Here is a 25,756-nt window from a genome sequence, read left to right on the forward strand (position 1 = left end):
TGGAAATACATAGGTCTCCCAAAGTTTAACATCCAATATGTCTGCATCATTCAGTTCCATGCATACTGGAAACTGAACCAAGGTTAAAGCTGTGTTGAAATCATCCGTCCTTTTTTCGTCACACATATCCTTTCTGGGGTTGCTGGTGCCTACCTCCAGCTGTCTACGGGCGAGAGGCGGGGTACACCCTGGACAGGTTGCCAGGGCAACACAGAGACAAACAGGACAAATAACCATTCACACACGCTCACACCTAAGGAGAATTTAGAGAAACAATTAACCTAACAGCCATGTTTTTTGACTGTGGGAGGAAGCCGGAGTACCCGGAGAAAACCCACGCATGCTCAGGGAGAACATGTATATAATATATGTATATACACTGTATGTAGCATCTCAGATCCTTCCTCCCAGCAAGTTAAATACTTTAGAACCATCACTGTTTCTACCAACCTCAATAAGTTGTTACATTCATGCTATTTTGCAAAGTTTCTACCTTAGTCAGTTAAATAACATGCTGCTGTCAGTTTGCACATCTCTAATGTTGCTGTTATTTTTAATTATCTATCACTTGAGAAATGTCCATAGCTTTATTTTGGTTATTTATTCTCAAGGTGCACAGTTTTGTATCATTAAAAAAATTTACATTACAGTATTTTGTTGTTTATCTTAAACTCTTCACTATTATTTTAATGTTATAAATTTTTCCACATGTATGTGTCAAATTTTATCTATAAACTTTTTGCAGCTTTAAACAGAATTATATATATATATATATATATATATATATATATATATATATATATATGCCACGTCCATTATTCCTATCTATAAAGTACATAAATGCTATCATACACTGCAGTATCCTATCTATAAAGTACATAAATGCTATCATACACTGCAGTACTTTCCTTCTCCATATTTCTAGTGTCTTGGTATTACATATACTACGGTAATGCGCTCCTGCTGTGGGAGGTTTACTCCCTCGTGTTTCCACTGTTGTTTGGAAATGGACTGCAGTTCCAGTCACTGCGCAACGTGACCGACGAGCCTCGTGCAGAAAGCCCCGCCCATGTAGGCCAATGGGAACGCAAAGGGGTGTGTTGTGGGCGCGGCTCAAACAACCTCTCAGCCAATCAGCGTACGTATTTCGCCATCACTTGCCTTGGCATGTATGGCAACACGTGTGTCTGTGCGTGTAAACTGCATTCGCTGGGAGCTGAGAGGTGCATGCAGAGCAAGTACTGAGACCGCAAGGGAGTTTAACCGATACTTAGTGGATTTCTCTTGTTTCTTGGGAAGAAAGTTTCTTTTGCTTAAGTGGGAATATAACACCAACGGTATATCTACGTTTGAGCACTAGTAAGGTAAGATGATTTGTGATTTTATCGCCCTGCTTTAACGGGTGTTTTACTGCTAGCATGCTAACTGTCATAGCTTTAAAAACAGTAAACAGCGGAACATATTTATGATCCTAAATATATTTCATAGATTGGTTTGGTTACCCATTATTAGCTGAATAATCCCGCCATGTGAACCGATATGAATCAGAATAAAGAAGTGCTTCTACCTCCTGCCAACTGCTCCAAGTTGGGGGGAGTTGCTAATCTAAGAAATTAATGTCTTCTCTCATTGTTTTAGTGTTTTTTTCCTGTCTTTGCTGCTGGGGTAATGAAGCAACATGTAAAGTAACAGAGCTGTAAAATCTGTGTATTGCAGTTGCAACCTCTGTGTCAGACCCACAACTATAAAGATAGGGTTTTATCTCCTTTTGTGTCTGCTAATCAAAGACAATCAAATTATTCCTTATTCCTTAATTGGACTGTCAAATAAATGCTCAGGGAGGAAAGTAAGCATTTCACAAATCGAGACCATTTATTTTAAATAATTCAGGGAGAAAACTCAGTAACTAGAACAGGGCTGATGTCTCAGCTGTTTATAACTGGTTTATTACACCAATATAAACAGCCATCTTGATGATGCCTTACCTGTTGCCTCTAATGTGGACATCTTGTATTGAATTGAAAAAAGATTGCAGGTTGCTGATTGCTTATATTGCTTTTGATGCTCTTTGCATCCATTTCTGTATCTGTCATCTTCCATTAAGTCTGCAGCATAAACCTGGTTTTGCAGCTGCTCTATTGTTTGTGAACAGATGCAGGGAACAGATGTTTTAAATATGCATAATCATTTGTAAGGATGGGGATTGCAGATGCCCTGTTAAGGAAAAACACAGGAAAACAAGGAAGGCTGAAGCAGGGAGTAATGGCTATGCAGGCTGTTGTTTCCTACATTTTGGACTGTTTTGGTACGTGTTAGAGGACTTTTCTGGATTTTTCACAAGTCCAGAGGATTAGGTTTCTACCCTGCTTGTGTGTCTGGAGGTTCTGCTATGTTGCAGAGATTGGAACATATCAGTAAGGACACTGGGCATGTTGTTATCGTATCTTTTTTTAGGCTTCATGGCTTCATCATATTGCATATCAGGGATATATGTTGATTAGAGTGCTGCTGAAAGACTATCTAGAATAGTTGGATGTAAATAACACTCTGGCCTTTATTGATTATATAAGATTTATACACTTTTCAGGTATATTAAACCACATATTTAGTACAGATGTCTAGATGGTGCAGCATATAGCCAAGAAGGATTTATTAAAAAGATTGGAAGGAATGCAATAGAATGTAAAGATATGTGTAAGAAGATGTGAGTTTAATTGTTTGATAATCATATAGTAGGCTGCATGGTGGAGCAGTTTGTAAGGCTGTTGCTTTGCAGGTGGTTTTGGTTTGATTCCCAATCTGCATGGAGTATGCATGTTCTCTCTCCAAGTACTGTGACTCCCTCCCAGACTCCCACAGTGGTTAAAGCCTGTGTGCATGGTTGTATGACTTTGTGCGTCTCTTTGTTGCCCTGCCATAGCCTCCTGACACCCTGACAGAATAAATAGGAGAAGGGAGATGGATAGATAATCGTATAGTGTTGGGAAATAAGAACTGCTTACCAGAATCAAGATAAACCAGTTAAAGAAAAAGGCTAAACAATAAATTCTGTTATACAATTTAAATTCCCTTTGATAGAAATAAAGTGCTAAAAAGACCAATATTTCCAACCTCTGAGCACTGTCTGTCAGCTGGCTCAAATCAGGCTACTGCTCACAAAAACATACCTAATCATTTTAAAATGACATCTTAAAAACGGCATTTTAAAGTGTTTTAGCACTTTTTTAACTGGTAGAAATCTTTGCAATCCTTTCTCAGTCCCATCTTGAGATTGTAAAGACGCCTTCACTTTTTGATTTTTTTATAGAATAGAACACAAAATCCATTTATTGTCCCACAACGGTAAAATTGTGGTGTTAGAGCAACAAAAGATTATAGCAAGTGACCATACAAATGTGGATAATGAAAAAAAAGTGTATGGAGTGACAGAGTTAAGAAATGAAAGAAAAAAAAAATATTGTTCTGTATTCTGTTTTTACTAATCATAAATAATCAATATAGAGCTATGGGCATTTTTACAGGTATTGGGTTGAATTTGAGCTGAAAAATAGTTTTGTTTTATATTTATCAGGTAGTATTAATAATAGCTTTTAATGTGAATATAGTGACATGCTTGTAATTTCTATATTTAAGGCCCTCGTACTTTGAAAATGAAAAAATTTTATCAGTTTTCTGTACATCTTGGATTCCTTTGGCTGTTAACAAAGTAAAGTCCTGCTCAGATCTTATTCATTACAATGTTGGTTAATTCATTGAAGCTTCTTATGAGGCGGATGCATGGTTTGGTTTCCACTTGCTTAAAAAAATGTGCAGACCTTGTAGATAGATATCATGGTACAGAATGACACACTCTTTTTGTGGTCGGGTAGATGAACAGTCGGCTACCCACTGACACTCATTTTACGATTTGTTGTGGGAGAGCTGAGCAGTTTCCTGTAAATCAGGCCAGAACATCAGATAAATGGTTGGAACTTTAAGACAATCAGCATGAAGTAAAACCGAGGTGGGGGTGGTTTTTTTTCTGTGGTCTTTCTGTGTATCTTTCATGTAGATTCGTTATTATTATGGGATGTAAAATAGAATTTAGTATCAGGCAACATGAAAAATGTGATAAACAGATGATTTTTTTTTTAGTCAATCCCATGAAACTCCCCCCATTTTTCAATCCAATGTGGGGTTTTGTGTCATTTAAAGCTGATCTGGGTTCAGTTCAGTGTGCTGCATGTCTGGCAGGCCCCATCCAATCAGCTCCCTCAGCCCACCGCGCTCTCCCATTGGCTCAGACAGCTGGCCAATCAGGTGGCTGCGAGGCTCGCGGAAAACACCGCCGCGGACACGTGCTCATGTGTGAACACAAGACAGGATAGCGGAATCCAGCTGCGCAGCGAGGCTGTAGATAACGGTGACGTCTCTGGTTTTTTTTTTTGTGCGGTTCTTAACCAGATGTTTGGTTCTGTTCGGGTTCGGTTGGACCTCTACTGGAGGCTCGGTTTATCGTTTCTGGATGTAGAGGCAGTGTCCTAAACGATGATTACACCTACGTGCTTTCAGGTGATTGTTTTGGTACAAACACCAACTGTCTGCAATTAAGTTAGGAGAAAATATTTAATTTTATTTCCTTCATTAAATCATTTCTATTTAAGGATTTATGTCTATATTGGTCAGATTTCTAACATCTGTCATTCATTGTCCACTTTTTGCAATGCAGTAAAGCGTTTATTACCTGTCATGTTCTTCAAGGTAAGCTGGAAGGTTGACAAAAACGGTCTGTTTTCTACTTGTTGTTGCCTCCAGGTTCAGTCTGTGCATGCCCAAATATAGCTGCTTGGCCTTGCTCTCTTGTTAATACATGAGAGTTGTTCAAACTTGCAGCTCAGGTCACATTATTTTTCACGTTTGAGTTGTTGACATTTTCTATCTTCACTTGAGGCTCTTTATTTGACAAGGATTATTTGCTTCCATTATTTCTTGCAATCTAAACCGTAATTTCAGTGTGTTTATAATCTGGTCTGTGAAAGATGAGCTAAATGTTTATTATTTGGTCCAATCATTAATGCTTGCACTGATTGTCTTGGTGACATTTTCTAGAACTTGACCAGGCTAGGGTTTGTATTAAAATTATTGCTGTTTGTGTGGTCGAATTCGTTTGATTTATTGCTGCAAATAAACAAGTATTCTTGCAGAATTAGAGCTGCAGAGATATATTGATCTGTCATTTGTCATTGTTGAATATCAAGAGTATTGCAGTTGCAAAAAACGCTTTCATGCCAGATTTGTCAAATCTGGAAAATTAAAGGAGTTGAAGTCCGTATTGGCTTTGCAATCCTCTGCAAAAGTATCCCGAAAGCGATGGATGAAAGAATTTCCTGCAAGGGATTAATAACATAATTCTGATTCTGAAGGCTAAAATCTTAGTTAAACAGGCTGTGCTGTAGGAACACTTTGATAGGAAATGCTATCCATTTGATCATCTGTATACCTTCTACCTAATGATGAATTTGTAAACATGAGCTGAGCTGCAGGTTGATGACTTGTAGTTTTAAATGCTGAAAAAAAAAAAAAAAAAAAAAAACTAACAGCACAGCTTATACTCGCATAATAAAACAATAACAAACCTGAAAAGCAACCATTAGTTGCATTAACTGCAGATGTCAATTCAGCTGTTTGTTTGTTTTTTCTTATCAGTTTGAATAAACTGGGTGTGTATCCCTAAAGTTTAGTCATCATTTCTAGAAGAGAAACAGTGTAATAGGAGCACAAAGCAGAGCTTATATCATTCCCTGTACCTTCCCACGCTGACATCGACTAGAACTTGCATAATCGGAGACTGGTTCGGCAGTAAGCTCTCTGCTGGGAATAATCAAGAGTTGGTGGAGGTAAATATAGATCTGATCCTGCTGAGTTAGCTGCGGTGATTTTACAGTGTTATATTTGTTGGAATTCATAGTTTATACATGTTTTATAATGCACGTTTTCTTGTCATAACCAGGCAGAATAAAGTGGTGCAAAAATAGTTGAAAGGAAGGAAAATGATGGATGGTTTTTATTACTCCATATAAGTAAAAACCTGATGTGTGCATTTGGAGTAATTCTCTGTAGAAATAACCTTTGCTGCTATTTGTAGATTGGAAGATCAACATCTTTCAACTTCTATTAACAATCTTTTTTTCCCCATCTATTCTGAGTGTTAATAGAGCACCCCCGTAGCCCGACCACATTTCACCTAAACGATGCGTTCAGGCGGACATGCAATGTGAAGTTTGCTGTTATGTCACAAAACGAGTACGGGCACCGTCGATCAACACCGCCTCCGCTGTGCATTTTTCTTCTACTCGCAGATGCCAGCCGGGCCTCGCGCTCAACTAACTCCCCATTCCTGCTGCTCTCCTTCTCCCGCCCAGTTCGTCCGCTGCTCACACATTCTGCCATGTGCAGAGCCTGCATCATCCTTTTGACTAAACATAATGCTCATTAGCAATTTAATGAAGGCAGCTCAGTGCACTGAGAACTACTGAACTCATGCACTCAATCCCCCCTTTTTTGATTTAGGTTATTTATGAGTTGCAGACGTCACCGGCTGTAAACACCTGTTACCTTCTTCTAATCTGGTTTCTGCGTCAGGGCGGGGGTTTATTTCTCTCTAAGGTGCCTCTCGGGATGTGTTTCACTGAGACAAACTCTGCAGCAGAGCATCACTGCACACCTGTAGAAGGACAGGAGGGAGATCAGAGGCAGCCAGGTGTATAAAAGTGATAGGATTGGTGACTTAGAGCTGCATCTGCAACTCTTAAAGGATTACTGGATGGTCAATAAATAGAATCAGACTCTTACCTGCGTAGGTAGCTGCTAAATATGTCCACAAAGAGGCCCTATTCCGTATTGAAGTCCTAATGAATGAGAGAGATCTTTGGTGTTGAGCTTTGTCCCCTGACGTAATGTTTATTTGGACTGTTGTGGGTAAAAGGGGACTTTGCTATGACGGCTAACCTTGAGGGTTTTTTTATGCTATATTCAGCATACCTGCGTATGCTGCCACATGGGTTGCAGATTAGTGTCTTTCTGCGCTTTTTATTTCTGGATAATCTGTGCAAAAAGAGCCGCCGGCTGCAGCCTGCAACAGCCTCAATGCAGCAAGCAGGGCTGGACGGCGGCAGACGCTTCAGGGACGTTTTGGAGTTTGGGGGAACACGATGAGCTGATAACACAGGATGGTGTTTTTTGTTTGTTTTGTTTTTAGAACAACTGAGACCTTTTGGGTGGGTTTTACTCTAACACGTCTTCCTTCTCTTTTTCGTTTCAGGTTGCCTTTTAGGATCTGAAGCAACTCGTCTCTTCGCAGCAAATGTTTTTCTTTTTTGCTTTTTCTCTCTCACGCTGACTCTCCATTGCTCATCCCATCTGTTGGAGGACTCGCTGCCAAGGCTGCTTCATAACAAGACGTTCATCTGTTGTCTGTGCGACTTTAAGTGACACTTTGAAGGCTTTTGGAGCCTTTTTTGCCCTCAAGGAGGGCTTGAAGCGTTTTTTGTTTTCAAGAAAACTTTTTCTCTATTTTTTTTTTTCTTCTCTAACCCAGCAAAGATGATTCACTTATATGTACATAGCAGTCCTACTTAAAATTAAGTTGCTCCAGTTAAATTCTACGACTTCATCCTACACTAGTATGAGTTATGACAGCTCCACATCAATGCCCAGCAGCAGCTGTCGGGGACGAGCATCGGGGACCTGCGACAAGGACCGGGAGGACGAGGTGAACGAGCAGAAAACCACCTGTCCCAATGTCTCCGACCAGGAGCAGGGAGGTGCGTCCAGCCTGTCCGGAGACCAGAGGGAGTCGCACTCGGACGACATGGACGGCGTTTCCAGCGGGAACGACTCCGGGGAGAGGGAAAGCGAGGGCAGGGCTGGGAGGGATGGATTATGCGGACACCAATCCACGCCCAGCTCCCACAGTCACAGCTCCTCCAATGGGAAGGACTCCGGCATGATGCTGGAGACCACCGATAGCACCAAAAGGTAGGAGACAAGTCCATCCCCATGCACTCCTGAATGCTTCACCTACAGAAATACACTCAGGGTTCCAGAACAGTCTGGAAAAGTAAAAACTGAGATTGTTATCATTCTCCAACACTAACTGAGGATGTTTCCATCTCTAAAAGACAGATATGATTATTTTTGCCAACAAAATTGAATTTAAGATGATTTATATGACATCCAGTTATTCTTATAGTAAATTATTTGATGATATTTGTCTGATTTGCTGAATCACAATCTGGGATTTCAGAGTTACTGACAACAAGCTCTTATTTCAATTCAATGAAAAAGATTTTGAATGGGAAAAATACTTTTCACTAACTTTGGGGGATTTAAAACCCTTTTATGCTACATTTAAAATTGTATGATTTTTAGGAAATTAGACATTTGGGATAATGAGTTTATCCCGACCCAGAAACTCTTCATTATCTTGTTCATTTTTAGAATAAACGCCCTTTCCTTCAGTTTTATAGATTGTAACTGCTCCAGTTTTGTTTGGATGTAAAAGGAGTCGACAGAAACGACAAGTTCACTTCAAATCAGAGGACAGCCTCAGGGTTGTGTTATGATTTGTGGAAGTGAGGGTGGCGAGGTGGACATAATTAAACCATACTACAGGAATGGTTTGCACTCAAAGGGCCACAGTGCAATGAAAACTGGCTGGATCTAGAAAACAGACTCTGGAAAATCAGGAATTTTGAAATATATCCCCAAGTTTTAATACCAAATCCACAGCTAACGAAAGTATGCAACACAGCTGGATCCGATCACATCTCCTAACATAAGAAGCTTCTAAAAACTTCAACAATGTTCTGTGTTACTATTTTACAAGATGAAAAGAAAAGGCTCTCTTTGAACGGGGAACCCCCTCAATCGAGATACCAGCGTATGAAACCCGTCTGCTGAAGTTTTATCAGTCGGTTTCCTGAAATCCACATCCTTTTTTCATTGAACTTATCTGATGCACGTTTTCGCAACAACTCTCACACAAAGCATGTCCGGGTGTTTGTTTAGCATGAAGTGACGAACAATGCTTTGCTGCAGCATTCCGATGTGTTGGCAATAACCTCGAACAACATTTTAATATCCAAAGTGTGGTGTGCTTTTGTGTTCAGCTTCTTTTACTCTAATGTGCCTAAAAAAAACAGTAGAGTAACACAGAATTATTTAAATACTGCTTTGCTGCATAATGAAGCAGTATCTTGCTGTAGAGATACTTTTCCTGAAAAAGACTGGAAGTCATTTTAAACGGATTCTCTGTATTAAATTCTCTTTTTTTGTGTGAAAAGAAATAAAAAATAAAGTATGATGATTTTCTTTTTTTCCTCTAATTCTGTCTCCGTTCTCCAGCTCCAACTTCCAGAGTCTGTCACCTCCCAATGGCTCTCTGGCCTACAGCCTGCTGTCCCACAGCTCGGAGCACAACCCGCCCTCCACCTCCGGCTGGAGCAGCGACCAGTCGGCCCGGCTGCAGACGCAGAAGGAGCTGATGAAGGCCATCAAAGAGCTGAAGCTCCGTCTGCCAGCTGAGCGCAAAGCCAAGGGCCACTCCAGCACCCTGAACGCTCTTAAATACGCCCTGCAGTGTGTCAGACAGGTCCGAGGTGAGCAGATGCCCTCCACGGTTTGATTCTTCTCTGATGTGATGGTCGTTTCAGTTGGTTATATTTAAGAACATTTGTTTTCCTCCTTATTTATCTTTGCTCATAAATAGGATGTTACTGTATCACAAGGCAAGCTCAGCTACATCACGGCTAAGATCTACTTAGAAATAAATAATCTGTTCACTTTGAGTAAAACAAAATCCAACCTAAATGTTAGCCCATTTAATATTAATAAATAAATACACCGTATTTGGATATATTGAGTTGCTTTGAGTGTTGAACGCATCTTTACTCTGAGTCCTGGTTTTATTAGCTGCTCTTTAAAATGGGAAAAACAGGAAAACCTTCATTTCAAGGCCAAGGGATGGATGAAGAGTTTACTTGGTAATAAAATGACCAATAAGATAGCTTAGGGTTTAAAACCTGCCCATAGTCAGAGAAATAATAAAAAAGGTTTCAGATATTAGAACGGTGGTAAACCAGACTGATCTGAGCATGGTTGCTATTCAATTGTTTTTTCAGCCAACAAAGAGTACTACCACCAGTGGAGCGTGGAGGAATGCCACGGCTGCAGCCTGGACCTGTCCACCTTCACCATCGAGGAGCTGGACAACATCAGCTCCGAATACACCCTGAAAAACACAGTGAGTTCCTACTTTTTATCGGTCTCTTCTGCAAATCATGCCTGACCTGTAGACTGAGTTTATTTCCCGCTGTGCGTTTTTCTCAGGACACGTTCTCCATGGCCGTGTCTTTCCTGTCGGGGAAGGTCGTGTACGTTTCCCAGCAGTGTTCATCCCTGCTGCGCTGCAAGCCCGAGTGCCTCCAGGGGATAATGTTTTCGGAGCTCCTCGCTCCGCAGGATGTCAGCACCTTCTACAGCAGCACGGCCCCCTGCCGACTGCCGCCCTGGGCGTCCTGCATCGGCTCAGGTCAGCTGATAGGAAGCGTAGTCGTAGAAAAATCCCACTTAGAACCCCCCCATCCTTACTGAGTCTCTGGGCTTTTTCCTGCAGCTTCTCCCCCCGTCGACTGCAACCAGGAGAAGTCCATGTTCTGTCGGATCAGCGGCGATCGGGCGCAGGGGGGCGAGATGCGTTACCACCCGTTCCGCCTGACGCCCTACCAGCTCACCCTCAGAGACTCGGACGCTGCAGAACCGCAGCCCTGCTGCCTGCTCATCGCTGAGAAGGTCCACTCTGGATACGAAGGTATTTTAACCACACAGCCTTCCAATGCATCCATGCATTATGTACCAGAAACAAGGCACTTATATATATACATATATAAACTTTGATATTTGTTATGTATAAACAATAAAGGGAAACAGGCACTCCTTTATTTGGATTCTTTTTTAACATGGAGGAGCTTGTTTAGTCTGGTTAGATGTCATGACTGGGTGATAGGGTGGCGTTATGTTGTTAATAAGGCGTAACATGTTGGTGCAGCAAACCAGAGGGAGACTAAACAGAGCTGAGAGTGAGGGAAATGCAAAAATAATGTAAACACTGAGCGAACGCTGCACTTTTAATGCTCTAGTTGGGGTACAGATTTCATTCGACTCTTCCTGAAATCTATTGAAGGAAAGATGGACAGGCTCTGCTTCAGAGCGCCATATTCCTCTGAATATGGATTAAATTCATATGTCTATATTCATCATTCGGAGGAAGATATTCATCTGTTTCCTTTCCTCCTGTCAGCTCCTCGTATCCCTGCAGACAAGAGGATCTTCACCACCAGTCACACTCCCAACTGCCTCTTCCAGGAGGTCGATGAGAGGTCAGTCACCTCGTTATGATTGATCTTAGTAGGGCAGTGAAACTAACAAATAGAGGTTATTTTTTTTAGCTCTTTCTCATGATGTGAATGTGTTTTTTTTTTTCAGGGCGGTGCCGCTTTTGGGCTACCTTCCTCAGGATTTGGTAGGGACCCCCATCCTGCTCTACATCCACCCAGACGACAGGCCAACGATGGTGGCCATTCATGAGAAAAGTGAGGCTGTTTAAGACCATCTGGTTAATCCTTCCTCAGATTTATCTGAATGTCTGTCGGGAGTTTCCCTGTTGTAGAGGCGGTCTGACATTCCACCGTTCTTAACGCTCTTTACGTCGAGTCGCATTTCTAATCCACCGGAGTTTCCCCTGTGCATGCGTCCAATGTGGCCAGCCTTGCATAATCGTCTCCGCTCCTGTCTAAATTACGGCTGTGGTTCGTTTTTGTTTCAGTTTTTCAGTTTGCAGGACAGCCCTTTGACTACTCGCCCCTCAGGATGTGCGCCCGCAGCGGGGAATACGTGACCATCGACACCAGCTGGTCCTCCTTCGTCAACCCCTGGAGCAGGAAGGTGGCGTTTGTCGTCGGACGTCACAAAGTCAGAACGTAAGCGTTTTTTGCCCAGTAGTAACAACTTATCCGCTTTCCTTTAGTTTCTTTTGGTTTTGAAGAGAGTCGCTCCTAATGGATTCCTTCTTTTACAGGAGCCCCCTGAATGAGGACGTGTTCACCACGGCGATGGGTGGCGAAAGTCGAGTCACCACGCCTGACGTGGTCCAGCTGAGCGAGCAGATCCACCGGGTTCTGGTCCAGCCGGTCCACAGCGGCGGCTCCCAAGGCTACAGCTCTCTGGGGTCCAGCGGTTCCCGTGGCTCCCAGCAGCAGCACCCCAGTGCCTCTGCCGCCTCGTCCAGCGAAAGCAACGGCCCCGCCATGGACGAAGTCGCCGTTGCGGCCTCGCACAAGCCTGTGAGTCTGAGACGGCTTTCTTTTGTTTTTAACCAAAGAAATAGTCTTTAATTTTAGCCTACTGGGTTAGTTGTGCTCAATATTTTCCGTTTTCCCTCAGATGACGTTCCAGCAAATCTGCAAAGACGTCCACACGGTCAAGACCAACGGGCAGCAGGTTTTCATCGAGTCCCGGAACCGTCCTCCGCCTAGAAAAAACACCTGTGCTGGTGAGAACGGACAGCAGGCTGATGAAGGAATGGAGCCTCAGTGTGATGATGTAGAGGGCCAAACTAGACTCGCCTGTCCCTCTCATGCCTGTCCAGGTGCAGCTGGTTTCAGAACCATAAACAGCGACGCAATCAGAGAGTCGATAGCAGACCTGACTCAGTCTCCGAGGTCCCTGGTTCCTGCTGCTCTCCTGCAGAAGGAGCCCTCCACCGGTTACTCCTACCAGCAGATCAACTGCCTGGACAGCATCATCAGGTCTGTACTCAAGCTGGAAACCGTTTTCTTCCTTTCTTCTTCATCGCAGCCACGTCACTCATCCTGTGTTTTTTTTCTTTATAATTATCCCCAGGTACTTGGAGAGCTGTAACATTCCTAACACTGTGAAAAGGAAGTGCGGCTCCTCCTCCTGCACCGCCTCATCCACGTCCGACGAGGACAAAAAGGCGAACTCCGGCGGCCACGACAACGGTAACCGAATTTTGACATCTTCCACCTATTTATATATAATTAGAAGAAAAATACATTTAATTATGTACACCTACAGTCCAAAACAGAAATGTGAGTTGCTAACAAAATCTGGCTCTCAGTGTCTCTGTGCATCTTAACTACAACGCTGGTCTCTCTTCAGGTGGTTCAGTTAACCTCGTAGGTGAACCACCTCCTCTGCCTCCCCTGACCATGGCTTCGAAGGCAGAGAGTGTAGCCTCAGTTACGTCTCAGTGTAGCTTCAGCAGCACCATCGTCCATGTAGGAGACAAGAAACCTCCCGAGTCAGGTGGGCACCGTCAACACTCTCACTCTCCACAGGTCTCTGAAGGGACGCACCACCAACCTTGAAGATCTTTCTTTCCTTTTTCTTTCCGTTTTCTTCAGCTTGTTATACAATAGATGGATATTTAAAAACAACTTCCTTACTTTAGAATTTAGAACATGATCAGATTATAAAATTGTTTATTTTTCTTGCTCTTTCTAAACTAACTTTTTTTTCTACAGCTTATAGTTTTCATGCCTTATTAAAGAAAAGGGACAGCAGTGATTCTTATAGATTTATTTTTATATTAAACTCTTTAACTCGATAGCAATCTATACATCACAGTTATTGTTTACACTTTACAATAACCATCAATTATAATATCACTAATGAATTATACCTTTTCCATTTATAAATGATGTTTATTGTAAAGGGTTACCCAGTTTTTAAATGGGAATTATTTGAATTCAAACTAGTTTAAATGTATGCTAATAATAAAATGTTTTCTATTTACTCAGCTCATAAAATGTTTATGTTCTTTTTTTTGTCGCATAGAAAATATTTTTAGTTTAACTTAATAACTCCTTTAATTGAACTGTTTTTACAGCAACCAACCAGTGTTTTCTAAGAGCAAGAATTTGGATTTTTGATTGATGATTGAATATAAACTTAAATCCCTTCTAATATTCAGTTTAATGTCTCCCAGCCAGCTGGACCTCAATCAGGTGCTTTTTGTAGACTTCTACAAGGTTCTGCTCTAATTCAGGCCAAATATTTGACCCCTTTTATCAGGGATTGGTTGTTAATTTTCAAAGTGGCTTGTTTCTTTACACGAAGCCATCTTTAAGCACATATTTTCCTATTATCCCATTGGATTACTCAACTGTTAAGTATCAACCATTGGAGACACAGTTGAAGACTCTGGATTACATCCACTCTGCCCACAACATGTGACCACAACATGATGCTGCTACCACCAAAGCTTCATGTTGACATCTCTTGATCTTTGAATTCATGAATTGAAATCGGGTGATTTAAATTCACAAACCCTTACTCCGATCCTCCTTATGTTTTGTATCGTTTGGTCACAGTTACCTTGGGAAGTCCGAGAAACGACGGTGCCCATGTAAAATGGTGTCGAGGAAGGACTTGTCCCCCCCATCCTAAGGTGCTGCTATTTAGTGCAGCGTTGGAAGTTATCATCTTCCAGAAACAAAGCAGAATTCAACAACTGCAATGCACAGATGGCTGAAAAATGATAGCATAGCGGAGGTTAATCGAAGGCTAGGTTTTGCAACAAAAAAAGAGGTACCAAGTCCAGGTGTTTGGAAATACACAGGTTGTTTTATGATGTTTGATCTCTGTGCAGCAAGGCTGTGGTTTTATTTCTTCATTAACCTCAAACTTCTGTCTCTTTTTTGTTTGTTTTATTGCTTCAGACATGTGTTCTTTTACTATAAATGTATTATATCAGGTTATTTCAGCCTCACAGATTTTGGTTTTTAATATCCTCTCATTCCTTGTCTCCTGTCTCAGACATTGTGATGGAGGAGGCTCCTCCAACTCCAACCCCTGTCACTACAGCTACCCACCCAAAACCTCCCACTACTACCAGCTTGACTCCAGCTGCTCCTATCAGTACAACCACATTCCCTTCTCCTCTTCCTCCTCCGCCTCCCCCTCCTACTCACCCTCCGGCAAGTCAGCCGGAGAGGGACAGCTGGCGGAGCGGAAGCGTGGGAGGTGTGGCGGCAGGAGGCGGAGCTCCAGGCCGGCTGGGCCTGACCAAGGAGGTTCTGTCTGCCCATACGCAGCAGGAGGAGCAGGCCTTCCTCGATCGCTTCAACGATCTGAGCAGGCTGCGGGTCCTGGATCAGACGGCGTCTCTGACCACGCGAGGCCAAACCCCGCCTGCACTGTCTCGAGGTAGGATGGTTAAAATCACCTTGTTCCGTTCATCGTTTTGTTTCCTTATATTTTGCACTTTTTTATGTTAAAGTAAATGTTGAAACGTTTGAAGTACCAAGTTAGAAGGTGCTCATGTAGTCTGTGCGTCCTCCTCAGGTGTTCGCTGCTCTCGCGATTACCCGGCTGCTGGAAGCGGCACAGGCCGACGGCGAGGCCGTGGAGGTAAGAGACTCAAGCACCAGGAGTCGTCGGACCAACTCGGTTCTCAGCCCCTGAATCGTCAGGACTCTAGAGCACCCGCAGCCTCTGCCCCCCTAAACGTTCCCATCGGACACTCAACTAACTCCCCATCATGGCCGTCTGCGGGCTCCCAGGCCAGCGTTCCTGCCGCTTCCTTCCCCCCTGGTATGCTTCCCATCTACCCTGTCTACCCACAGCTCCCCCAGCCTTTACCAGGCTATGATCCCACACGTTTCCCCCCCACCCAGATGGTACCTCCCATGATGGCTTTCGTTCTGCCCAACTACATGTTCCCCCAAATGGGGATGCCCATGTCTCAGCCTGGCGGCTCTGGACAATTCTACAACCCCACCTACAGTTTCCCCGGGATGTCCCCCGTCCCTTTCCAATCTATATCCAATCCTCTTCCCGGGGCGGGCGCCTGCGCCCCATCCCGCAGCAGCACCCCACAGTCCTTCACTCAGACGCCCGCTGACCGCGAGGGGGCAGAATCCCCCCTCTTCCAGTCCAGATGCTCCTCTCCTCTCAACCTGCTACAGCTGGAGGAGACGCCCAGTAACCGGTTAGAAGTGGCCACAGCGTTGGCAGCGTCACAGCAGGCTCAGCCCTCTGTGCAGGGCGCCGCAGCAGGGGTCCAAAGCTCCGCAAATAAGAGGAGCTCTGAGGATCCTTCCAAAGAGAACGAGAACGTAGGCAGCTTAAAGTTCCACTCTTCCTAGATTTACCTTTAATATCAGAATCAGTTGAGTATAAAACGATTCTTTGCTCCTTTAGGTTGAAGCTGTAGAGTCCAACCAGGACGCCATGTCCACCTCCAGCGACCTGCTGGACCTGCTGCTGCAGGAGGATTCCCGCTCAGGCACCGGCTCAGCCGCCTCTGGTTCTGGATCCTCGGGTACACGGTCCTCTGGATCAGGCTCTGGCTCTAATGGGTGCAGCTCCTCTGGAACCAGCGGAACCAGTGAGTGGGTTTTACTTTTCCAGACATGTCCAAAAGATGCAGTGCCTTAAAAATGTTTCATGCAGTATTTACATTTTCTAATAAGGACAACCACAGACCCCACTCTTTGATTATATGCAGATTAAGGAGACAAATCAACACAGAGGGAAATGCATCTTGTTTTTCATTTTTATTATTTAAAATTTCTGAGCAGCTACTCTGAGTTTATACAGTTTTAATTGTTTTTAGGGTAAGGCTCTACTAGATATGCATATCCAAAAACCTTCCCTTCATTCTTGTTTGCAAAATAGCCCAAACTGCCTGAAATGGGCCGGACCTCCTGCCAGGTTCTGCATGTAGGCCAACTCATTGAGCTGTCAGTGTGTTAGTTAAGAGTTAAAAGATTGTTCAAGGTGAGGTCTGCAAGGTCACAGTTAGACTCTAAATCCTCTGCCCGTCCCCCCGGATGGTGAACATGAAAACGTCCTCAAGAGAATCTCTAAAGGAGGCTTAAGCTCAAAATTTTTATGTCCCATAATAAATCAGTTATCTACACTGAGTTTATGTTAGCCATAAGGAGATGGCATAAACCCTGACATAAAGTAGCTATTTATTTTTATCCTCAAGGTCTCAAATCCCTTCTTATAATTCAAAACAATTTATTTTTATACTGCTTTTTATGTTTGTTTAATGATCCGCAGCTTCATTTGTTAAACACTGCCCTACATTCCTCATTTAAACCTTGACTGCTTCCTTAGTTTGAAGTGTTAAATTTATCTAAGCAGGGTCGCACTGTGCTTAAAATGACAAATATAAACACGCTGTACTTTCTACTCTACTACCTGTCTCATGGTGAAGCTTGAATGTAAATAAAAGTGTTTTCATGCTCATCCAACCAAAAAGCCAATTAACTAAAACATGCAGAGATCTTTAGCCACACAGATGGATTTTCTAGCTGATTTTTTTAATGTGTAACCTGGTTGCTCATATATTACCTTGATGTTATTTACAGCATTGTTTGATTTAAAAACGTTTATGTCACAAAAATTCATCAAGAATTTAAAGGCAGCAGTGGGGTTGACTTTAACCAATGATATGCTGGGTAAAGTTTTGACCGGGAGGTGCGAATATATTAGCAAACTCAGAGTTTCCTTTCCGGAAGTTAAGAAAACCTTTGAGGACATTGCGCTTAAGATAGAAGCAGGCATACAAAACAAACATAGAAGCTATGATCTATAAATACTTTCTATGTTAGGAAATGTAATAGCAACCTAGCTCCACAAGGGGGCTCTTTCTGAGAAACAGTTGAGCATACAAGCTCTGAGGCAGTTTTCACGTCAAAGGGATGAACGAGAGCACATACAGTTGGTCACAGTGAAGGCAGAGAGCATAGCTATGTCTAGGAGAGAAACGGGACTAATCACTAAAACAGGCCAAACTCTTATCATCTACAAGGACAGAAGCAGCGCAGCTGATATTTCTCTCCAGAATGGTGTTACAGCCAAACAGGAACAGACCAGATGAAGCTACTATGATAAGAAAAAGCAGAGAGCATAAAGTTAGAGGTTGAAATAACAAATACTGCAGAGTGAAGAATAGAGAAAAGTGGTCCTTATGTCCTCCAGCAGTCTAAGCCTATAGCAGCATAACTAAAGACATAGCTCCAGATAACTGGAGCCATTCTTAACTATAAGCTCCAACAAAAGGCTTACTAGGACTTGGGGCGATCACATCATGGATGTAGAAACACAATAAATATAGCTGGAAATGAAATTATTACAACATGAGTTAAAACCATACAAAGTCATTGTATGTACATTAACATGGCTGCTCTGTTTGCCAAGCATATTTTTTTTAGAAGATCAGATATTCTAAGTTGGTTCAAGAAAACACTGAACCTGACTTTTCTTTACTCAGCATTTAACGCTGTTATTAATTTAGGTTCTGAGCTACCAGGTCCACACATTTCCTCCTCTTCTCCGCAGATGACTGATTTTGTTTCATAATTTCTTGAAACTGTGTCTGTGGTTTTGCCGTCGCTTTGATTGTCAGGTCAGATTACATCACTGCGGTGAAAGTGCTGTTTATTTCTGCAAACAACAAAGTACGGGAAGCTGTACATCGTTGCATCTTTATATCTGGCCAGGAGATCAGCCATGTGCAGCACATGATGTGAAATTATGAAAGAGCAGAATACAGACTCCACTGCTTTCACAGTTTGAGTCATAAAGTCAAACAGTTTTTCTGTACTTACCCAAAGAGATTGTTACATAATTTCAGTTGAAATGTCAGATTGTTCCATGGAATTTGTATCGATTACGTCGAACAGAGATGGCTTAGGGTTCTCATTGATGTAGAGATTTGAAACTCCTTTAATGACCCAACAATGTTTGTTCTTTCTTTTCCAATCAGTCAGCAGCCAGGGCAGCCACACCAGCAAGTACTTTGGCAGCATCGACTCCTCAGAGAATGACCACTCTCGTAAACAGCCAGCAGGGGGCGGCAGTAGCGCAGGAGGAGACGGAGGGGAGGATCAGTTCATCAAGTGTGTGCTGCAGGACCCCATCTGGCTCCTGATGGCCAACACTGATGACAAGGTCATGATGACGTACCAGCTGCCTGTCAGGTAACGTGAAACCTCCTCACAACAGCCCTCTGATGTTGCAGCATTTTGTTTTTATGTTTTAGCATTAAACAGCATTATTAGGTGGATAGAAGTATATTTAGAAGCCTAGGGAGGTGATCAGGGCTCCTGTCTGTGAATCTAGTCTTTATATCTCCTGAAAGCAGGATTATTTTCAGCCAATTATGTGGTTAGCATCCATTCTATGCTACTGCATCATTGGAAAGATTGGAAAATGTATGGATACGTGGATGTGTGACCAATTATGAGCTGGATTTAGGATTTTACCTGCTTCATCCCTTAAAAATAAGTAAACGTCCGTGCTGTGTTGTGTGTGACAGAAACATGGAGACGGTGCTGCAGGAGGACCGTGAAGCTTTGAGGAACATGCAGAAACACCAGCCTCGCTTCACAGAGGAGCAGAAAAAAGAGCTTGGCCAGGTCCATCCCTGGATCCGTACGGGACGTCTGCCCCGATCCATCAACATCCCCGTAAGCACCCCGAAACAACATGCATCCCCAGCAGAGCGTGTGGATTCTCAGGAACAGAAATGACCGATCTGTCTCTTTGTGGTTTTCAGGGCTGCACAGGGTGCAAGTGTCCCCCCTCTGTACCTCCCACCACACCTTTCGACGTAGAGATCCATGAAATGGAGCTCTGCACCGCGCTGAAAACCCAGGAAGAGTGCAGCAGCAAGGAAACGGCGGCTCGCGCTGAGACGGCGATGGACGACGTCCAATTAGAGGATGAAGACGAGGAGGAGGAGGCACAAAGGAAAGACCCCCAAACACAAGAGAATACAGAAGACATGGTGCAAAAGGAGGAGAGAGTGGAAGCAGAGACGGTTAAAGACCGAACAGAGACTTAATACGAAAAAGAAAAGCACTTGCGTTTTATCACTTTCCTGCTCATCTGCAGAGAAAACAAAACACGCACCTTCCGGGACGTTCAGAGCCCAGTGTTGCACACTGCTGGTACATGAAGGTGCATAATAATCCACACAACTGCCATTTTTTGTTGGACAGGTCAGACTGAACTGCTTTAACTATCTGCCTGTGATCACAGAACTTTAGGCATGTTGTATAAGACTGCAGGATAACTGCCTTTAAAACAGGCGGATAATATTCCCACTCAGTTTTAGAGAGTGACTTTTAGTTCCTTCTTTCCGTTTGTTCTCTTCTGTTCCTGTGGGCATATTTATTTAAGCTGTAAAGTTCTCAAAGAACCCAGGGCCAAATGGATGAGACCCCGTTACAGAGTTCAAGCTTGAGAAGGAGGGAGATTTCCTCTGTGACTTTTCTTCACATTGAATGTTTCTAAAAAAAAACGTGATTTGTTTTTTGTTTGTTTTTTTACTTTGAGTATATTTTTGTACTATATGGCCCTACGAGCTGAAAGATAAAGTGCCCCCTGAAATGGATAATTTGAGCTGTAAAAAAGATTGTACATGACATTTCTGAGTTAAATATTTTTCTGAGTCAGAAAAATGTTTTCAAATTAATCGACAAGCACTTTTGTTTGCTCTACCCTCGTGTTGCACGGTGGAAATCACCAAAAAAATAAACTGACTGGCACTTTAATCAACTCTTTTGTTTAAAACGTGGAAAATGATGCTGCTCTGAAAGACAGTATTGCCCCGAGATGTCGTCACGTTTCAGTTTATGCGCTATCAGTGCTTGGTTGCGGGTTTTCAAAGAAATCAACACCTTTTCCCCCTTTTTCTCTTTCCGTGAAACTGTTCTGGTCATGTGATATCCTTTTTCTTCATGGTGTCGGTGGCATCTGCAGCAGTTTCTTATATATTTTGTGAAGGTCTTTGTACACAAAGAAGTCAATAAAATCACTTCAAATGTCCTAAAACATGAGACTCTTCATTGTTGTATTTTCCTTTTTTCCTAGGAGTTAGTTTTATGCATCTATTTTTGTCAGCGGGTGTTTTGCTGGAGTTGGCCCGGGTACACAGACGGAGCTGGAAGCAGGGAGCAGATCAGGGCAGCTGCTTTTTCCAAACCGACCACACTCTCCTTCTATTCAAACTGCGGTTTTAACCCAAAGCCGTCACCGCAGCTTAAAAAAGACAAAGGCATGTCCTCATTCAGACAAACAATGTGGCAAAGTTTACTTCACTGCAAATCCTTGATTGCAGTAATGATTTTTATTGTGTGTGAAAACCAATCATGAGACATAAGATGTAACAATGTTATCTTAAAGATTAACATTTGTATAAAATTTTTTTTTTTTTTTTGTAAATATATTTTTAGGACTTTAATCTTTGTAATTTCTAATCTGGGCTAGCTATTAAGCATTCTTTTTCTAAACTTAAAATAATTTTACCTCCTGGTTTCTAGCTCTCATGATGTGCAGAGAAATTAAACCTCTGATTAACCTCCTATATAAACTTTTATGTGAGCCATTCATATTTGAAAAGCAGCAGTGTAAAGTTGTGCCATTTAAACAAAGCTGAAGTTAGCAAACTTAGTTTCTTAGGGCAAAGAATACTAAGAAATTGAAGCTAACTAGCATATAGCAAACATTTCAGGTGTTCGATTAAATATGTAGATTTCTTTTATAAATACATAAAAAAAAATTTATATCACGAAATCAATATGTATTGAGCTAATATCAATATCTTAACCTTTTCAGTAACATCATGTCAAAAGACGGAGATAGCAACCTACATTTAAATTATGCTATGATGCTAGCTTAAAGATAAGTTACCGGTAGGTAAAATGCTAACGCCAGTATTAGTTAACTTTATCACAGTGACAGAATTAAGGATATATTTGACCAAACAGCTTTTTTAAATTTTGTAGAAGTTGATATAGCTTCTGAGAATAAAAATGTGTTAAAGTGCTTTTCAGAGTTTGTCAGCTTTCACGACTAGCATCAAAGAAAGTTCTCATTAGCTTAAAGTTGGGGGAAGACATCATCAGAGTTGCTAAACTATACATCGGCAATACAATTCAGAGGTTTTTGTTTGAAATTTGGAAATGCGGGGCAATGAGTTGCACTGCTGCCTTGCAGCAAGATGGTTCTGGGTTCGATTCCCAGCCCAGAGTCTTTCTTTGTGGAGTTTGAATGTTCTCCTTGTGATCTTGTTTGCTCTGTTTGTATGAGCTTGTTAGGGTTCTCTCCGGGTACTCCGGCTTCCTCCCACAGCCCAAAAACAGGACTGTTAGCTTAATAGGCTTCACTAAATTATTCTTGGGTGCGAGTGTGTGTTAATAGTTGTTTTTCCTGTTTGTCTCTGTGTTGCCCTAGCAACCTGACCAGGGCACCAGCAACCCCAGGACGGATGATTTCAACACAGCTTTAACCTTGGTTCGGTTTCCAGTATGCATGGAACTGAATTATGCAGACATATTGGCTGTTAAACTTTGGGAGACCTATGTATTTCCTATTTTTCCACCTTCAGATGTTCAATTTGATATTTATGTCCTTAAGGTAAGGTCTACCAAAAGGTTTTTCTTTAAGTAACCATGACAACAACAATTGGCAGTACAAGCCAAGATTAAGATGGTATATTCAGAGCATCAATTTAACTTGTATACTTATGTGTGCTGGTGATTTAATGATATTTAAGATGACAGAACTTCAAATAATATGTAAGAAGATGCTCGGCCGCTGCAAACTAACTGCTTTGCTGCAAGCTCATCCAATAAGATTGAATTCTCCAAGTCGAGGATTCAGTTTCATTTGCTGGATTTTTTTTTTTACCCAATACCTGCAGATCTGATTAAACTGACTTTATAAAGTCTCTTGAGATGTGTTGTGAATTGGTGCTATTTAAACACACTGCAGAATATTGAATAAACTATTAAACAATGCAACTATCACTGCGTTCATTATGTATACCTGTCATATTTTTTTATGAAAAGAATTGTACACCTCTTAACAGTTTAAACTGTTAAATTAATGTGTTAACTTTCAGTCATAGTTAAATACTGCAAAAGTTAATTAGTGACAGTCTGAAATGGAGGCCTGTAAAACAGGTTAAAGCTTTTTTTAAATTAATTTATGTTCTTAGCAGCTAGTTAAGGTCTAAGCTCTGTGTGGTCCGCCATCTAAGTAATGGTTTCAGTACAAAATCTAACAAGCTGGGCTTTACAGCAGCTGTAGTTGCTACCATATGGGGGTAGAACTTCAAGCAAGATATTGTGTTAAAGAAAAGGTTGGAAAGTAAAAAACAACTATAAGTAAGTAAACTTACTTATAGAATATTTCAGCTACAAGGCTACAGTACTTTACATCACTGAAATATCATAGAAATTTCAACATTAAGATGCAGGTAAATCATTAAAATCATAAATTCAGTATACAGAAGATTAGAATCATCACACAAAATCACAAACCAGATACACAAAACTTGATTTTTCTCGTGAAGACATGATAAAATCAGTTTAGATGAAAAAGTGACATATTATTCGAGAGGATTTTAAAGACACCTCGCAGACAGGTCTCTGCTGGGTGGAGGGTGAGCTCTTTCTGAAGATAAAGGGAAATCCAGTGGCACAATCCGACTAAATGACAACATTATGAAAGCCCCGTTTATTCCCTAAAGGCATTTTCAACAATAATTTACACAGTAATACATTTATTGCCCAAAAGAGAATATTGTTTCATACTGTGAGCATTTAAAAACAACTTATGAGGATATTTTCTTTTTTAGTGATTTTTGAGTCTGTTAATCCCTGATAATACCTGCTTGTTGCATGTCAGAACTTATGTTTTCCCAAGTAGCTTATCTAATTAGGACAGTTCTTTCTGTAAGGATAAAAAGTCACCCTCATTATGAACATGGCAAAGATTTGGGAATGGAATGAGAGCGATGTCCTTGATCGAAGAACAAAGTGTAATATTTTGATAAGGCTGGAGTCATGGATGTCTCTCCATCTTCAAACATGTATGATGTAATGATGTGATGATATGGCAGACTGGAGATGTATAAAATGCTTCTTTAACTGTGAATCTTGGAAACTTCACTAGATGAATTCTCGAGTCCGAGTAAGATTACAATTTGGGTCAAAAACTGGTTTCATGTCTCATGGTTATTTAATATATATATGTTATTAAGTGTTATTTAAATAGTTTGTGCAGAATGATCTCTTTTTAGGAAAGACCCTGTGAGAGAAAGCTTCAAAGTGTAAACAAAGAGCTTTCCTTTAAAAGGTAAAATAATTTCTCTTACCTCCTCCATGCTAATGCTTTCAGATTAACTATCTGACAGAGCATGGAGAGTTATTTTTTTATATATGATGATTGATAATGATTATGCAGAGGTGCAAAGCAGCCACGTCTGGACTTGTGAGCTGTGAAAACATGAAAACATGTTCTCTGGAGAGATGGAACAAACCGTCTGGTAATCTAATTGGTGAGTCTGAGTATGGTATTTGCCAAAATAAACTTTTGTGACTGCTTCTGTCAGACGCAAAAATCAAGGAAGGGAAAGTTGCCCATAGCTCCAATGGAACTCTGGGAACTCTTAATTCTTCAGCATACAAGTACATTTAACATGATTTTATGCTTCAGGATATGTAAGGAGAGAGTCATTTGCAAAAAAAAAAAAAAAAAACACTTAGTACCATAAAACACCTGACACTCTTTGTATTTAAAGACCACAGTTTTTTTTAGTTTTAACACATTTCAAGGATGCTAATTCTTGTGTTCTTAAATTAATTCAGATAAGATATTCATTCACATTTTGAGTCATACTTGACAGACTTGAGAATACAAGTACTTTACTCCTTTGAAAATAACAACTTCCAGTGATTTAAAGATATGCATGATGCTCCCAATCCATATTTTGTTGTAGAGAGCTTACCTTACCAGCTTATGGTTGTTCAACAAATTAGTGTTAATGTGTTTACAAGACATGTATTTGATATTTTATTACACTAGCACAGGGGTCGGAGCCATATTGGACCAAAAAAAAAAACATAAAACAAATCTGTCTGGAGCCGTAAAAATGTAAAAGTCTTCTATAAGCCTCATATGGCAACACGGGCTAAAAGTGTATTAGACCACTATAATAAAGAAGGACTACGTGGGCCTAAATATATAATAAGCATTCATGATTAAATGTTAATCCTGGTGCAAATGTCACATAGTAGCATGAAGTGAGGAATGAGCAGTAAACACTCTCACTGCATGGAATTCACCAAGCGCCGCTTCATCACACTTCACCGCATTGTTTAGGTTTTGTTGCATTGATGAAATTATAGAAACACAATAAAGGAATCTTTCTATGGTAGACGTTTTCCTGTGGGGGGGAGTTGATTCAGTCATGAGGAACCAAGCAGGAACTGGCATTCATCAGAGCAGAGCTCTCTAACCCTGAAATCCCACATCCTCTGTCACCAGTGTTCCTTGGCGTTATTGCTACCTGTTTGACCTGTGGACGTTTTTTTCATGCTTGAAACAAAACTAGCAGCAGTAGTGGAGTTTGGAGATGCAATCCATTTCTTAAATCTATCTTTGCGCTCCTCTAATTTATCCAGAAGTTCTGCAATCTCACTTTTTCTCTCACTCCCAACTTGGTAGTCGGCTGGATATTTAGGCTTCCCTAGAAATGCCTTTCCAAATTGCTATTTTCTGTCATGATAGGTTTAATTGATCTGACCTACATGCAGAGAACCACTCAGAGACCAAGGGAAAAAGTTTAACAGGTTTATTAAATGTAGATAAATAACAGAATTTGTATCTG

At 41.5% G+C, this 25,756-nt stretch overlaps 2 protein-coding genes across 2 annotated transcripts in view; one reads left to right on the plus strand and one right to left on the minus strand.

Moving 5' to 3' along the window:
- Nucleotides 1-6,447, minus strand: part of LOC107087744 (RELT-like protein 1) — a 52,362-nt gene extending 45,915 nt beyond the window's left edge. Inside the window, exon 1 of the mRNA XM_015379477.1 lies at nt 6,333-6,447. Coding sequence (XP_015234963.1) covers nt 6,333-6,447 — 115 coding nt within the window. The remainder of the gene's footprint in view (nt 1-6,332) is intronic.
- Nucleotides 1,213-19,977, plus strand: per1 (period circadian clock 1). The gene is made up of 20 exons (XM_015379514.1): nt 1,213-1,364; nt 7,301-8,016; nt 9,385-9,638; nt 10,161-10,282; nt 10,369-10,570; nt 10,655-10,849; nt 11,339-11,417; nt 11,524-11,630; nt 11,864-12,017; nt 12,116-12,380; nt 12,481-12,589; nt 12,686-12,845; nt 12,940-13,058; nt 13,219-13,365; nt 14,878-15,267; nt 15,406-16,178; nt 16,264-16,450; nt 18,842-19,055; nt 19,394-19,544; nt 19,634-19,977. Exons 2-20 carry the CDS (start codon nt 7,595-7,597, stop codon nt 19,919-19,921), a joined length of 4,338 nt encoding a protein of 1,445 aa, XP_015235000.1. The 5' UTR covers nt 1,213-1,364; nt 7,301-7,594; the 3' UTR covers nt 19,922-19,977.
- Nucleotides 19,978-25,756: the final 5,779 nt, after the last annotated feature.

The sequence above is a fragment of the Cyprinodon variegatus genome, unplaced genomic scaffold (genome assembly GCF_000732505.1).
Source record: "Cyprinodon variegatus isolate N-32 unplaced genomic scaffold, C_variegatus-1.0 Scaffold193, whole genome shotgun sequence".
In the NCBI taxonomy this organism is placed as follows: domain Eukaryota; kingdom Metazoa; phylum Chordata; class Actinopteri; order Cyprinodontiformes; family Cyprinodontidae; genus Cyprinodon; species Cyprinodon variegatus.

What these genes read in the sequence shown, in the direction of transcription:
- per1 (XM_015379514.1), top strand. Translation starts at nt 7,595, where the DNA reads ATGTACATAGCAGTCCTACTTAAAATTAAGTTGCTCCAGTTAAATTCT. An exon ending in ACCACCGATAGCACCAAAAG is followed by an intron (nt 8,017 to 9,384) that starts GTAGGAGACAAG and finishes TCCGTTCTCCAG; the next exon opens with CTCCAACTTCCAGAGTCTGT. An exon ending in TGCCTGGACAGCATCATCAG is followed by an intron (nt 12,846 to 12,939) that starts GTCTGTACTCAA and finishes AATTATCCCCAG; the next exon opens with GTACTTGGAGAGCTGTAACA.